Genomic DNA, 16,131 nt, shown 5'->3' on the forward strand with positions numbered 1-16,131 from the left:
GTTCCTTGCCCGCGCTGCGCTTGGCAGTCTGCACGCGTCCTTAGTGCACGTCGGCAGCTTTATCCGTTTCTGTCGCAGTTCTCGGCCTGTGTCACCCTTGCAGTATTGCCAAAATGTCGCTTTCTAACAAGCTGACTCTGGACAAGCTGGACGTGAAGGGAAAACGGGTCGTGATGAGGTAATTCTATTCATATCGCTGGGCGCCCTCAGGGCTCAGTCACAGGCTCTGTGGCCTCACAGATTTGCTTGCTTCCCTGTCTGCCCAAGTTGCTTTTGCCTTTCAGCTCGGTTGTGGGGATTCTAGGCTTGCAGGGCGAATCTGTGCTTGGGTTTGATAATTCTCAGGCGCATTTTCTCTAAGCTCAGATAGCGGCACTTCTTAGTGTGTCCTATTGAAAGCCCAGATTGCTGGTCTTATTTCCGAAACGTAGTTATCACCTCGAGCTCCCGATCGGCAAGGTGAGATCTAAAGCTGATTCTCCAGATCCTAGGCCTAAAGGAAGGGACCTTGGAAGGTCATTTGGGTAATCTCCCTTCCCCCACCCTCCCTCCCTAGACCATTCCATATAAACGAGAAATCGGCTACACTTCAAAAATCCCTATACGAAAACGTTATTTTAGAGGATGCTGCTTTAAATATTCCCCTAAAGAATTGGGAGTGAGAGAAGAGGCCCACCGGATGAGACTGTACATCTTATGTAACAGGCCTGTTCTACCTTCCCTGCTTGTGGCTTTGGACTCTGGGCAACGAGGTTTGCATCACGATTGTGACACATGCCCGGTAATGGTTTAGCAGGGTGTGGTTGCTCTTACTAGCAGTCCATGCAGTCTCACCCCCACATGTGGCTAGAGAAGCCGGATATTGGAAGTCACGACGGCACCCCATGCCCTTGTGGAGTGGCTGACCCTTGCTCTGCCCATGTGGATCCCCGGTTATTTCCAACATTAGTTTCTCCCTTATCTAAGGTGATACATGGAATTTTTGCGTTTAGCCTCTTTGAAAAGTGTAGCATGTTTGGTGTATATAAGTATACACAAACTGAAGGATGATGAGTAATTGCCTTCCCATTTACATTTAATAGGGTACAAGGATAAATTTTTATTTTTAATGCCTGTCTTGGGGCTTGAACAACAGGCCTGGGCACTGTCTGACTCCCCCTCCCTCCCAAGGCTAGCACCCTACTACTTGAATCACAACTCCACATCTGCCTTTTCGGTGGTTAAATGGGCACAAGAGTCTCATGGATTTTACTGCCCAGGGTGGCTTTGAATCATGTCCTTCAGATTTCATCCTTTTGAGTAACTAGGGTACTAAGGATCAGCCACCCCACCACGTGGCTAAGGATGGCATTTTTTGAATGGCTTTAGGCAATCTTGGACATTTTTTTAGCTAGCCTGAGGCTTGAAATCAGGGCCTAAGCATTGCCCTTGGGCTTTATCAAAGCTAGCGCTCTACCACTTGAGCACCACTTCTGATCCCCTCCCCCTCCCAGCCAATCCTGGGGCTTGCACTCAGGGCCTAAGCATGGTCCTTGGCAAGGTTTTCTCAAGGCTACCATTCTACCAATTGAGCCACAGCACCACTTCTGGCTTTTTCTGTGAATGTGGCACATATGCATCCAACCCAGGTCTTAGTGCTTGCTATGCACTCTGCCACTAGGCCAAACTCCGGTCCTTGGCATTTTTTATTTTTCTCTGAGTATGTGGTACCAAGGAATCAAACCCAGGCTTCATTCTGCTAGGCCAGTACTCTACCAGTAGGCTACACTCCCCGCCCTGAGTTTTTTTGTTTTTTTTTTTTTTTTTTGCGGGGGGAGGTCATGGCTTGAATTCAGCCTGGGTGTTGTCCCAGAGCTCAAGGCTTCTGCCCTATCCTTGAGCCGAGCCACACACACTTCCGCATTTTCTAGAGGTTAATTGGAGATAAGAGTCTCTGGTCTTTTTGTGCCACTGTGGCTTTGAACCTTGATTCTCAGATCTCATCCTCCTGAGTAGCTAGGATTATAGGTATGAGCCACCATGCCCGGCAGTATTTTTTTTTTGAAAGTGATTGGTCAGTGGGGGGTGTATGAGATCTAGCCCCTTCTATTTGGTACCTTGCAATCTGGGCAGAGTTGGAATCTCAGGTATCTGTTAGATAAGGATCCCTTCTGGATGTCATTCCATCCTAAAGGGATAGATGTATGTGAAAAATAGGTCACATGGATGCTTCCTTGCTGTTAGCTTTAAGTCTGAAATTCTTTTCCCTCTTCTCTTTCTTCAAAGCTGACTTTTCCAGTGGTGCTGCACAGATTCCTATAATTGCATACTAGGGCTATAGCTCTTTCATGCTAGAAAACTAGCTGGGGGAATTAACTACTACACTTGGTTGGGGTGGGGCTTGGTGGAGTTTATCTTTTTCTCCCTGGGCACCTAATAAAGTTTCATTTAGCACAGATTAACCTTGAGGCTTGAAGTGATTGGTTACTGCTATTTTGCTGATGGAGCATGACCTTTTGTAAGGTTATTGAAATAGCAAGTATCTCACAGAGCCAGGACTAAAATTTGGGTCTCTTTGGCAACCAATCAGTTCTTCCATATACTTGGCCATGGAGACCAAGGGCAGGTTGAATAGACTTTTTCTCTGTTGAAGGTTATAATCAGTAATTCTTCGCTGTAACTTTCATCTATGATACATCCTGGTTCTTAAAACTGAAGGCAAGGCCGTGAATTTGGCCTAGTGCCTAGCATGCATGAAGACGCAGTTTTGATTCCTTGGTACCACATATATAGAAAAAGCCTGAAGTGGTGCTGTGGCTCAAGTGGTAGAGCTCTGTCCTTGAGAAAGCTCAAGGACAGTGCTCAAGCCCTGAGTTCAAGATACAGGACTAGCAAAAAAAAAAAAACAACCCCAAAACAAAAAACCAAAGGCAAGAAGTTACTTTCTTCTCTGCTTGTTAATGTCTATCTCCTATAGAGCACTATATAGAAAATTTACTCTTTTAGAGGAACCCAGGCAGTTCACTTGCTGTTTGTTTCAGGGCCTTTCTGTGGCGGTGGTGGTGCTGGTTGGCAGTGCTTCAGCACTGAGGCCTCCTGAGCAGAAGCTGTTTCACTTGCCACCTCTATCCTGAAAAAGGGGCTCTGACTCATTTGTGTGGATTCCCTGATTTAAATTACCAAGGGATATTGACTGCTTTGTTGGAATTTTAGCCAGAAAACTGAAGGGAGCAGCTGGGTGCCAGTGGCTGACTACTGTAATCCTAGCTACTCTTGAGGGCTGAGAGTTGAGGATCACAGTTGAAAGCTAGCCTGAGCATGAGAGTCCACCAGGCTGGTATCCAATTAACCACTAGAAAACCAGAGTGCTGCTCAAAATGGTAGAGCACTAGCCTTGAGTTGAGGAGCTTCAGGGACACTGCCCAAGCCCAGAGTTCAAGTCCCATGACTGACCAAAAACCAAAATAATGCCGGAAGTGGAGCTGTAGCTCAAGTGGTAGACCATCAGCTGTTAGTGAAAACATTTAGGCCTTAATTCCCTCCTTTCCCCATAAATGGTTACCAGGTTCCACATCAGGATTCTAGGACTCCAGTTGAATTTATGATCCTTTTCAATGAGTTTTCTTTTCTCATAGGTTGCCAGTTTTCCTTGGCTTGCTTGTAAATTACTTCCTTTTTCCTTGTTCCCTCTTTTTTTTTAAATTACTGGTTTTCTCTAACTTGTTATAACTTGGTAAGCAACAGTCCTGATGTGGTGGAAAGAAATACAAAAGAAAATAACCAAACCGAAAAAACAGAACAAAACAAAAAAACAGTAGCAGTTCCAGCCTAAGGCAGGGAAGCTGTGGAATTAGGGCCCGAAGTCTTAAGATTTCAAGTACTGAAGAGTTGATATTCCAACTAAATCATTATTTGGTACCAGTCCCGGGGCTTGAATTCACAGCCTGGGTGCTGTCTCTTAGCTTTTTCACTCAAGGATGGCACACAACCACTTGAGCCACAGCTTCACTTCTGGCTTTGTGGTACTTAATTTGATCTCAGCTTTCTGAGTAACTAGGTTAATAGGCACGATCTGGCTTCTACATAGGTTTAAAGAAGTTTTATTTGAAAATAGCAACACCTATCATTCTAGCTATATAAGAGGCAGAAATTTGGAGGATTGCAGTTTGAGGCTCACCAGGCAGAAAAACATTGACTCAACTTTGCAAAATAATAAGCAAAAAGTATGTATGAGTTAAGAGGTAGAGCTTCAGCCTAGGGCTCTGAAAGCCCTGAGTTCAGACTCCAGCACCCTCTACACCCCAGGAGAGATAAATTCTAGAACATTGCCAAGATTATATAGAAAAGTCTTGTGTTCACTCAGTTTTCCACAATGGAACCATCTTACATAATTATAGCACATCGAAAGGAATTTGACATTGGATATTTTATCACATATTGTGATATTGTATAGCTTTGACCATCACATTCAAAATAACAGCTCCTTGGGAGCCAGCGATAGGAAGGATTAAAATTAGAGGCTAGCATAGTTATAAAAGTTCGTGAATTTTATGTCAAAGAATAAGTCCTACATAGTGGTGTGCACGTGCAAACCCATCTGTATAGCAGATGTTGTGTGTATCATTATTTGAGGCTAAGCTGGGTAAAAAGCATGAGATCATATCTGAAAAATAATTTTTAAAAAAAGGTAGGGGCATGGCTCATTGTGGAGGTCCCACCTAGCAAATGGGAAGAATGGAGGTCTTTTTCCAATAGCATCAAAATAGAATAATTTGGGTCCCCACTAAGACCACTCCCCATTCCATTTTGTCCTTTCCTGCATATTCTGTATTTTGGAGACTGAGTTTTTCTTTTTTTGGGGGGGTTAGTGCAAGAGATTGAATCTAGGTCCTTACTCATGAGGCAATGAGGCAAGTCCTCTGCCATTGAGCTACCCTCCAGCCTTTGGATTGGCTTTGTTCCCTCAGCATTTATCCAAGCTCTATCCAAGTTGTACCCTGTATCAACAGTGCATTCCTTTGTGTTGCTGAGTAGTTTTCCATGATCTGAATGCACCATAGTTGACTCATTCATCCAAGTGAAGACATTTGGGGTGTTTCCTGTTTGGAGTTATTACAGAATGACGGCTCCTGTTAACATCTTGTACAAGCCTTGGCATGGATAGAGGCTCTAAAGTATTTTTGGGATATCGACATATATTGACATAAAACAGGGCAACCAGGAAGCGTAGTGTAAGAGCTTTTATTGTGCTGGGAGTTCTCAGAGGGTAAGCTCAAAAGCAGCCTTGGAGAGGAGATGTGAGGAGAACTTTTCCAGAGTGCACAGGCAGCTGTCATCAGTAAGCAGATGCCATCGAAACTTGCGTAGGTGAGACAGATTCTCTGGTGGTTTTTAAGTTTTTTTTTTCTTGCCAGTCCTGGGGCTTGAACTCAGGGCCTGGGTACTGTCCTTGAGCTTTTTCAACAAGGCTAGAGCTCTATCACTTGAGCCTCAGCACCATATCCGGCTTACTCTGTATGTGGTACCAAGGAATCAAACCCAGGGCTTTGCGCATGCTAGGCAGGCATGCTACCACTAGGCCATGCTCCTGGCCCATGCCACAGATAATTGTTTTTTGTCAGTCCTGGGCTTGAGCTCAGGGCCTGAGCACTTGGACTTTCTCAAAGCTAGAGCTCTACCTTGAGCCACAGCACTACTTCTGGCTTTTTCTGTATGTATGTGGTACCAAGGAATTGAACTCTGGTATTCGTGCATGCTTGGCAGGCACTCTACCACTAGGCCAAACTCCCGGCCCTCCACAGATAATTTTTTTTTGCTAGTCCTGGGCTTGAGCTCAGGGTCTGAGCACTGTCTTTGGACTTTTTCAAGGCTAGACCTCTACCACTTGAGCCTCAGCACCACTCTGGATTTTTTTTTTCTATGTATGTGATACCAAGGAATTGAACCCGGGTCTTTGTGCATGCTAGGCAAGCACTCTACCACTAGGCAAAACTCCCGGCCCCTCCACAGATAATTTTTTTTTTGCCAGTCGTGGGCTTGAGCTCAGGGCCTGAGCACTGTCCTTGGACTTTCTCAAGGCTAGAGCTCTACCACTTGAGCCTCAGCACCACTTCCGGCTTTTTTTTTCTATATGTGGTACCAAGGAATTGAACCCGGGTCTTCATGCATGCTAGGCAAGCACTCTAACCACTAGGCCAAACTCCCGGCCCACCACAGATAATTTTTAAGGTGAGATTTGGGCTTTAGTTTACTTAACTCAGTCAATAGAAGTACTTGGAATTTTGAGGTTTCACTATGGTAATTGCTCATAACTAAATCTGAAACTTTGCTTTTTTTTTTCCAGGGTGGACTTTAATGTTCCTATGAAAAACAACCAGATAACAAACAACCAGAGGTAAGGTTCTTACAAAACCTGGACTGAACCAATTTTCCTTTCATGTTGTAGAACTGTAGCCACATAAAACACATGATGTGGATTCCTTCCAATTCACCATCTATTCTTTATTATTAGAATATGGGCATTTAAATATTCTAAATTAATGAGAAAATACAACTTTTAAAAATAGCCTTCCTCGCTGAGCATAGTGGTGTATGCCTATATAGTGCTATATCCCAGCATTTGGGAGTTTTGAGCTTGTGAATAGTAAGTATGAAGCTAGCCTGGGCTTACATAGTGAGACCCTGTGTCAGAATGCAGTGAAAATATTGTTCTGCCACGGCCTGAGTGCTGTCCTTCGGCTTTCTCAAGGCTAGAGCTCAACCATTTGAGTCATAGCACCATTTCCAGCTTTTTTCTATGTATGTGGTACTGAGGAATTGAACCCGGGTCTTCATGCATGTTAGGCAGGCACTCTACCACTAGGCTAAACTCCCAGCCCCTTGTGGTGGTAAATTTGAGATAAGAATCTCACCAATTTATCCAGGCTGGTTGACGCATGCCTGTAATCCTAGCTACTCAGGAGGCTGAGATCTGAGGATCGTGGTTCAAAGCCAGCCCTGGCACTATAAAGCCTGTGAGACTTATCTCCAGTTGACAACCAGAAAACCGGAAGTGTTGCTGTTGCTCAAGTGATAGAGTGGTAGGTAGCCTTGAGCTGAAGAGCGTAGGGATAGCGCCCAGGCCTAGAGTTCAAGCCCCACAGCTAACCAAAAAAAAAGAACAAAAAAAAGAAATTTTGCTAGGCTGGGTAGAAAGCATGGCATCATGCTCTCCCCTTGGACTTGTTTCAGATTGAATGAAATGTGGAGAAGAACATATGCTCTTCAATTTTATGGAGCCATGAGTAAACAGTCCCCACCCCCACCCCAATCCTAGGAGTAACTGTTACATGCACTTTCTTTTTGTGGTTGCAGGATCAAGGCTGCTGTTCCGAGCATCAAATTCTGCTTGGACAATGGAGCCACTTCAGTTGTCCTTATGAGCCACCTGGGCCGCCCTGATGGTGTCCCCATGCCAGACAAGTACTCCTTAGAGCCAGTTGCTGTTGAACTGAAGTCCCTGCTGGGCAAGTAAGTGGTTGGTTCTGGTGGCTGATGGATGATATGAGGGGTGGGGATGTTAGTAGTCTTCACTGCTCCTGGACCAATTGTTCATGTCTCTTTGTCTCTCGTTTCTCCAGGGATGTTCTGTTCTTAAAGGACTGTGTGGGCCCAGAAGTAGAGAAAGCCTGTGCCAGCCCCGCAGCAGGCTCTGTCATCCTGCTAGAGAACCTCCGTTTTCATGTAGAGGAGGAGGGGAAGGGAAAAGATGCTTCTGGGAACAAGGTTGGTAGCCTTTGTGTTTTCACCTGATTTTTTGTTATAGTGGTTGATCTCAGCTTTTTTTTGTTGTTGTTTTGCTCAAGGCTAGTACTTCGCCACTTTGATTTCTGAATTTTAGGTGATTCATGAGAGTTAAGAGTCTCACAGATTTTTCCCCATCTGGGCTGGCCTTAAACCACGATCCTCAAGTAGCTAGGATTACAGGCATGAGTCACCAGCACCTGGCTTTACTTGTATTTGTGAGACTGCTTGAACAGTAGAGGACATTCATGGCTTACTTTTTTCTTTCTGAAGTAATAGACATATAAGAATGCACACATGAAGAGAGCCTTGGTGAATTATCCATTAGTTAACACTTGTAACCAGGCGAATGTTGCCAGTACTGGTTGCCAGAACTGATTATGTTGGTCACAGTCACCTTTCAAATTCCTTTCAAGTGTATATGAACACTGCTGGAGTTAAGAATGTTCTGTGGTTATAGGACTTTATACTTAAGGGTTTTTCGTGGTAACTATAAAACATGCCTTGGAATTTACTTTCAGATGAGGTTGTAGGTATCTTTCTTAATTCCTAGGTAAACCAAGTGCCATAAAAAAGGAAAACAAATAGTTGGACACCAGTGGCTGTAATCCTAGCTTACTCAGGAGGCTGAGATCTGAGGATTGCAAGTTCAAAGACACTTCAGGCACAAAATTCCATCAGGCCTATCTCCAATAAAATACTGAGAAACAGCTGGAAGTGGCCCTGTGGCTTAAGAGCACTAGCCTTAAACACAAAGAGGCTCAGGGACAGCACCTAGGCCCTGAGTTCATCTAGCCCCATGTCCAATAAAAAGAAACAAAAAAGGAAAACTATGTTTCAGAAAGGTAGGTTTTTGGCTAAAGTTGGTTCTTTTGCTGGGTTTTATAGCCTAACTCAGGTTTGATCAAGTTTTTTCTGTAGGGCCAGGTAGCAAATAATACTTGGAGGCATTGTGATAATCTGGTCCCCAGCAACAACTGTATATGGTTTCTTTTCCACCTGCGCTGTTGTTATGCAGAAGCAAAGGCAGCGATGAAACACAATCACAAAATAGGATACAATGACTTGAAAACCAGAATTTAACTATTAAAAGACAAATGGGCTCTGGAACATGATTTTTGTATTTGTCAGCTGGAAGGGAAGCCACTCTGCTGGTCGTCAAATAAAGGAGAATAAGATGTTCTGAGGCTAGACTTAGTTCCCTTTTGACTTCTGACATTTCTTAAGGTCATCTGGAGTGCCTGCTCTCAAGCAGTTTCTTTTCTTAGCAGCACAGGTCCTGATCTTGCCTTTGGCATGATCCTGCTGTAGTATTAGGAGTCAAATGTTGACCTAAAATTTGGTGCCCTTTTAAACTGAAACCCAAGCTGCACCAAGAAGATGGCTTAGACATGGTGGGTGGCAAGTGGTAATAGGTTGCATTCAGAAAATGATGAATTGATTAGACAAGTCTCTTTAGTCGTCTCACATTTACTATCTCAATACAAAAACCAAGTGAGGACATGACCTTTATGCAGTATGACACATTGAAATTCTAGTGTGAATAACAGTATTCTAGTTACTGGCAAATCAAAAGTGAGAATTGAGTTCTGATTACTTTCTGTGGGACCATTTTCATGAATTCATTTGTGCTGTTTTCCTTAAAAATTCTTTAATAGAGTATTGATCCTGCATATTGGTAGATAGAATTTCAAAGAGCAACTTCTCAATAATCCAGAAATTGTATGTATCTTTTAGTCAACACTGGCAGATGAATTTCCATCCTGCAGACGTTGTGTGGGTTTCACAGTCCTTATTTAGGGTTTGTACTTTTTTTTTTTGCCGGTCCTGAGGCTTGAACTCAGGGCCTGGGCACTGTCCTTGGGCAAGGACCCTACCACTCAAGTCACAGTGCCACTTCTGCCCTTTTTGTTTATATTAGGGCTTCATGCATGCTAAGCAAGCACTCTACCACTAAGCCACCTTCCCAGCCCTAGCATTTGTACTTTTAGTTCCTTGGGTCAATCTTGTTTATTTGTGGTAGCCTCCTTTAAAAATATGCAAGTGGAGCTGTGGCTCAAGTGGTAGAGTGCCAACCTTGAGCAAGAAAGCTAAGAACCCTGAGTTCAAACCCTAGTACCAGCACAAAAAAAAATAGGACAGGATTACACAGTGGACATGTCCTGTTGTCTCCCTGTTGTAGCACCTGGGCCTGAGCGCTACACCTGAACTTTTTTGCTCAAGGCTAGTGCTCTACCACTTTGAGCCACAGCCCCACTTCTGGCTTTTTCTGTGTAGTTTATTGGAGATATTCTTCATCTCAAAGCTACTGATCTAACCTCGAGTCAAGCCCCACTTCCCGTTTTCTAGAGGTTAATTGGAGATGAGAGTCTCAGGTTCTTTTGTGTCTGCGCTGGCTTTGAATCTTGATCCTCAGATCTCAGCCTCCTGAGGAGCCAGGATTAGAGGCCTGAGCCACTGCACCTGGCTCCTTTTCAACCACTATAAAATAAAATATTTTTGAGCTGTATTTCTGTTGGCACATTTGAACCTGCCTTTTCCATCACATCGTGGCCTTGTTGCTTTTATGAGGAATATGTTTCAGGCCACTTTGACTCTGGATAGGCGTGACTAGCCAGCAGCTTGAGTCAGATGACATGCTAGCTTCCTCAGGGAGAATACGTCTTAAGTGAGAAACTTAATAAGGAAGGGAAAGGATAATGAAAATTGTGGCTTATAGGATTGAATGTGATATGCTTTCATGTCATTAAGAGGTTACAATTTTGAGAGATAAGGGAGAACGGAACCATGAAGTAACAACAACAAAAAAACCCCTTGAATATTTTGGGAGAAATAATAGTCTGTTCCTGGTGGAAAAAAAATGCTATCCACCAACTCATGCTCTTTTTTGGGGGGAGGGGGCAGTCCTGAGACTTGAACTCAGGGCCTGGGCACTCCCAAGGCTAGTGCTCTACCACTTGAGCCACAGCATCACTTCCAGCTTTTTCTGAGTTTGTGGTACCAAGGAATCGAACCCAGGGCTTTGTGCATGCTAGGCAAGGACTTTACTACTAGGCTACACTCCCTGTCACAACTCAGGGTCTTGAGATATTTCAGATGATTTTCATAGCCTGAAATAGTTTTATAATTATTGTTTGTTGTTTTTTATAATTGTTTCTATGAGCAAGCACATTTTCTACGTTGGTTTTCCATTTTTCCTTTTTTCCCCCCTTTGCAGGTTAAAGCTGAACCAGCCAAAATAGAAGCTTTTCGAGCCTCACTTTCCAAACTTGGGGATGTCTATGTCAATGATGCTTTTGGCACTGCACACCGAGCACACAGGTATGAAGAGCTTGTGACACTGAGCTGACAGCAGTCTTGTCCAATCAGCCCAACGTGTGGCTTACTTGGAGATTTCTTTACTGTTCTGTCTCCTTTTAGTTCCTATCTGTATTTGGAATTATGATTGATGGTGGTTCTAATTGTCTATTCCTGATCCAGAGAGGAAATAAAGATTAAAAAACAGGTTGAACTTTTTGTAGAACTTTAGAGAAAAGTGTTTTTTCTTTTTTTTTGGTCCTGGGGCTGGAACTCTTAGTTTAGGTGCTGCCCTTGAGTGCTTCAGTTCAAAGGCTAGCACTGGTTTTCTGCTGGTTAATTGGAGATAAGAGTCTCACGGATTTTCGTGCCTGCGCTGGTTTTTGAACTGCAGTCCTCAGATCTCAGCTTCCTGAGTAGCTAGGATTACAGGTGTGAACGAGCCATTAGCACATGGACATTAGCACCTGGTGGGAAAAGTTCTTTCTAACTTTGGATATTTTTTTTTTTGCCAGTCCTGGGCTTGAGCTCAGGGCCTGAGCACTGTCCTTGGACTTTCTCAAGGCTAGAACTCTACAACTTGAGCCTCAGCACCACTTCTGGCTTTTTCTATATATGTGGTACCAAGGAATCGAACCCGGGTCTTCGTGCATGCTAGGCAAGCACTATAACCACTAGGCCAAACTCCCGGTCCCTAATTTTGGATATTTTTGTACAGACTTGTCCCTGTGGGAATTTTACGAGATAAGAATCTTAAACTCTTCCTTTTTTTTTGTGGGTCATAGGCTTGAACTCAGGGCCTGGGTATTATCCCTCAGCTTCACTGTTGAAGGCTAGTGCTCTATCACTTTGAGCTACAGCACCACTTCAGCACCACTTCCGATTTTCTGGTAGTTAATTGAGATAAGAGGCTCACCAATTTTCCCACCCAGTTTGACTTCGAACCACAATCATTAGATCTCAGCCTCTTTAGTAGCTAGGATTATGGGTATGAACCACTTGTGCCCAGCTTCTTAAGCTCTTTTTTTTGTGGGTCATGAAGCTTGTACTTGGCCTGGGCCTGGGCATTGTCCCTAAGCTCTTCAGCTCAAGGCTACTGCCTACCCTTGAGCCAAGCTCCACCTCCTGTTTTTTAGAGGTTAATTGGAGATAAGAGTGTCAGGTCCTTCTGTCCCTGGGCTGGCTTTGAACCGTGATCCTCAGATCTCAGCCTCCTGGGAAGCTAGAATTACAGGTGTGAGCCACTGTGCCTGGCTGAGTTTTTTAAATTGCAGTCTAAGGATGAAAGGCTAGTCTCAGAAATAAAAGCGTTTTAGTGCTGAAGCAATAGGTGGCTTTTACAAGTAGATTTTGAATGTCTTTAATTTTTTTTCCCCCTAGCTCCATGGTGGGAGTCAATCTGCCACAGAAGGCTGGTGGATTTTTGATGAAGAAAGAACTGAACTACTTTGCCAAGGCCTTGGAGAGTCCAGAGCGGCCCTTTCTGGCCATCTTGGGCGGGTATGAAGAAATGACACTTGGATCATGCTTTTAAGTAGTGCTTGCTTGCCTGGTACTAGGTCATACTTTGGCGATTAATGGTCAAATACATAGTACATTCATTGTAGATAAGGGAGGAGATTTATTGGTATGTAGTAGTAATGTGATGCTACCAATAGCCATCATTCATCATTTCTAGGCCTGAATGGACTAAAGGAGGAATCCAGAGAGGATGTGGAGAGTTCCTCTGGTGGATTGGAGTCTTTGATCAAGAGCGAGAGACAGTTACCTGTCTCCTGCTGCAGTGTCCTGCTCCATGCTCCACTCTTGAATTGGCTAAAGCCCAATCAGATGCCAGATGACAAGGAGGCCCCATGATGTGGTTCATGCATGTTGACTGATTGGCTAGAGAAAATGGTAGTAGGCCACTGAAGGCACAGATAGGGATCTACTTTAGTACTTTACTGTAGTATAGTAAGATTAGGGAATGTTGGTATAAATTAATAACAGTAAGTTTGGAGGAGGGCATGGAGGGGTTTTTTTGTCTCCTTACAGTGTAGTCTCCTTTCTCAGACATCAACAATTTATAGGAAAATAAATTTTATTTCAAAACAAAACTCTACCTAGTGGTAGAGTGCTTTCCTAGCTTGCATGAAGATCCAGGTTCAATTCCTCAGTACCATATACATAGAAAAAAGCTGGAAGTGGTGCTGTGGCTCAAGTGGCAGAGGGCTAGCCTTGAGAAATTCCAAGGACAGTGCTCAGGCCCCAAGTACAAGCCGCAGGACTGGCAAAAAAAGACAAAAGCAAACCTTTATTATGGAAATAAATGTACAAAATGGAATAAAAGTTTAATTATCCCTTAGACACAACAGTCCCTTAGAGACCAAACTTATTATCTTACTTCCCTCTCATACAAAATGTTTTCTAAAAGGTTCAGAATCTTTTTCTTGCTAGTCCTGGGGCTTGAACTCGGACCTGTGCATTGTCTTGAGGCTTTCTCAAGGCTAGCGCTATACTACTTGAGCCATAGCACCACTTCTGGCTTTTACTGTTTATGTGGTACTGAGGAATTGAACCCAGGGTTTTATGTATGCTAGTCAAGCACTCTACCACTAGGCTCTGCTCCTGGCCCAAGGTTCAGGATCCTTTGTTTTTCCCACTGATGTTTTTCAAAGAACAGTGCAGAGTATATGTGCCTGGTGAGAGTGTTCAATTGGGTAACTCAATAGAAAAATGTAAAAACAAATGTCCACCATTGCACCTGGAATGTGATTTTAATTAGGAAAGTCTGTTTTTGTTTGGCATATATTTATGTGTGTTTAGTGTCTAATCTTAACCTTTGTGTCAGAACAATTGTCATTGGGCTGAGGAATCACAAAATTACCCATCTTGCTCAGCCACAATTAGAAATCTGGAAGCTGTGAATTTTATGGGGAGGTAGATCTATTTGGAAGTTACCTTTTTTTGTGTGGTGTTGGGGAAAAAATCCCCAAAAACCTAGGGCCTTATATATGCTAGGCAAGTGTTCTAGCACTGAGCTGTGCCTTTGGCCTAAGAGTAGGTTTTTTTTTTCGTGTGTGTGTGGGGGGCAGGGGCAGTGTTGGTGGCTTGAGCTCAGAGCCTGGGCAGTGTCCCTCTGCTTTTTTGTTCAAGGCTAGCTAGCACACTACTACCTGGGCTACACAGCTCCACTTCCAACTGTTTTTTTTTTTTTTGCCAGTTAATTAGAATCTCCCAGATTTTCCTGACAGGGCGGGCTCTGAAACACAATCCTCAGATCTCAGCCTCCTGAGTAGCTTAGATTATAGGCATGACTCACCAGCACCCAGAGTAAGAGTAGGGTTTTCTAAGCCCTTTGTAGTCCTGGGCTCTGCCTTAAATGAACTTAATGGATTTGGATTTTGAGGTGGAACAACATATATAGGGCAAAGTTATACAGGACTTCTATCATTTGAGCTATTATTTTTTCCTGCCTTAATATAAAAACTTAGGCTGTATTTTTACTTCCCTTATTGATGATTTCTTGCTTTCCCTTCCAGAGCTAAAGTGGCGGACAAGATCCAGCTGATCAATAATATGTTGGACAAAGTCAACGAGATGATTATTGGTGGAGGAATGGCATTTACCTTCCTAAAGGTGCTCAACAACATGGAGGTAGGAAACCAAGCTCATGTGCATGTGAAGTAGTTCTCTATGAAATAGCAGGGTATATAAGTTTAAAAAGAAAAAGAGCTTCTCAGGGATTTGTGCTTGCCAGAGAGTTCTGACATGAACCCTAAAAACTTGTTTTGTCTTTGCATTATTCCGGTTACTGGCTTCACTGTGTGTGTGTGTGTGTGTGTGTGTGTGTGTGTGTACACGCACACGCACATACATATACTAGGGCTTTGAACTTGGCAAGGGATGCTATCCCTTAGCCTTTTTGCTCAGTGGAGTCACAGCTCCATTTTCTGGCTTTTTTTTTTTGATGATTAATTGGAGAGTCTCATGGATCTTCCTACCCAAGTTGGCTTTGAACAGCCATCAGATATTTAACCTCTTCAGTAGCAGGATTATAGGCATGAGCCACTGGTACCTGTTTCTTTTTTTGGGGGGGGGTTATGGGGCTTGAACTCAGCCTGGGCGCTGTCCCTGAGCTCTTCAGCTTAAGGGTACCATCCTACCCTTAAGCCAAGCCCCACTTCAGGATTTCTAGTGATTAATTGTAGATAAGAGTCTCGCTTTTTTAGTGCCTGGTTTGGCTTTGAACCCGTTCCTCAGATCTTAGTCTCCCAAGTAGCTAGGATTGCAGATGGGAGCCACTGCACTATACCCAGCCAGGGCCGGGTTCTTATCTGCTTTAGACTCAATCATGTTCTTAGTGTAATGAACCTGGTCTTCTGCTTGCCCTTCCTGTGTAGATTGGTACTTCTTTGTTTGATGAAGAGGGAGCCAAGATTGTCAAAGATCTCATGGCAAAAGCTGAGAAGAATGGTGTAAAAATTACCTTGCCTGTTGACTTTGTCACTGCTGACAAGTTTGATGAAAATGCCCAGACTGGCCAAGCCACTGTGGCTTCTGGCATACCTGCTGGTTGGATGGTAAGATGCTTGCTGATTATGGTGTGGGTGTAAAGAAAATGTTTTGGGATCATCCATTTACTCTTGTAACCAACTTAAAACAATTTTTATTGCTAATATAAAGGTATTGACTGCACATATGGGTTAGTTACTTTGGACAATGTCACCCTTTCCCTCCATTGCTCTCAGGATTTTATCCCCATCCACAAGTTGCATAGTTTTTTTTCCCAATCCTGGGCTTGATCTCAGGGCCTGAGCACTGTGCTTGGATTTTCTCAAGACTAGAGCTGTACCACCTGAGCCGCAGCACCACTTCTGGCTTTTTTCTATGTATGTGGTACAGAAGAATTGGGACCAGGTCTTTGTGCATGCTAGGCAAGCACTCTACCACTAGGCCAAACTCCCGGCCCATGTATATGATCAAAATTAGGCTAAGGTATAGTTCATTTTAAATAGTGTCTGGTGGGTACATTTATCTAGTGTCCAGTCCTTTCCATTTCTGTGCCTCCCCTTAATCCTTCCAAAGACATAA

The 16,131-nt window shown here is 43.6% G+C and overlaps 2 protein-coding genes across 2 annotated transcripts in view; one reads left to right on the plus strand and one right to left on the minus strand.

The window, feature by feature from the left end:
* Window positions 1-16,131, plus strand: part of Pgk1 (phosphoglycerate kinase 1) — a 19,457-nt gene continuing 3,326 nt past the window's right edge. Inside the window, exons 1-8 of the mRNA XM_090326548.1 lie at window positions 1-178; window positions 6,323-6,373; window positions 7,333-7,488; window positions 7,599-7,743; window positions 10,979-11,082; window positions 12,439-12,558; window positions 14,580-14,694; window positions 15,441-15,620. Of these exons, the coding sequence (XP_090182674.1) occupies window positions 114-178; window positions 6,323-6,373; window positions 7,333-7,488; window positions 7,599-7,743; window positions 10,979-11,082; window positions 12,439-12,558; window positions 14,580-14,694; window positions 15,441-15,620 (936 nt within the window). The 5' untranslated portion in view covers window positions 1-113. The remainder of the gene's footprint in view (window positions 179-6,322; window positions 6,374-7,332; window positions 7,489-7,598; window positions 7,744-10,978; window positions 11,083-12,438; window positions 12,559-14,579; window positions 14,695-15,440; window positions 15,621-16,131) is intronic.
* Taf9b (TATA-box binding protein associated factor 9b) overlaps window positions 13,244-16,131 on the minus strand; it is a 19,298-nt gene continuing 16,410 nt past the window's right edge. The window contains exon 7 of the mRNA XM_090326552.1: window positions 13,244-13,324. Within this exon, the coding sequence (XP_090182678.1) occupies window positions 13,299-13,324 (26 nt within the window). The 3' untranslated portion in view covers window positions 13,244-13,298. The remainder of the gene's footprint in view (window positions 13,325-16,131) is intronic.

The sequence above is a fragment of the Megascapheus bottae genome, chromosome X (assembly GCF_031878675.1).
Source record: "Megascapheus bottae isolate mThoBot1 chromosome X, mThoBot2.hap1, whole genome shotgun sequence".
In the NCBI taxonomy this organism is placed as follows: Eukaryota; Metazoa; Chordata; class Mammalia; order Rodentia; family Geomyidae; genus Megascapheus; species Megascapheus bottae.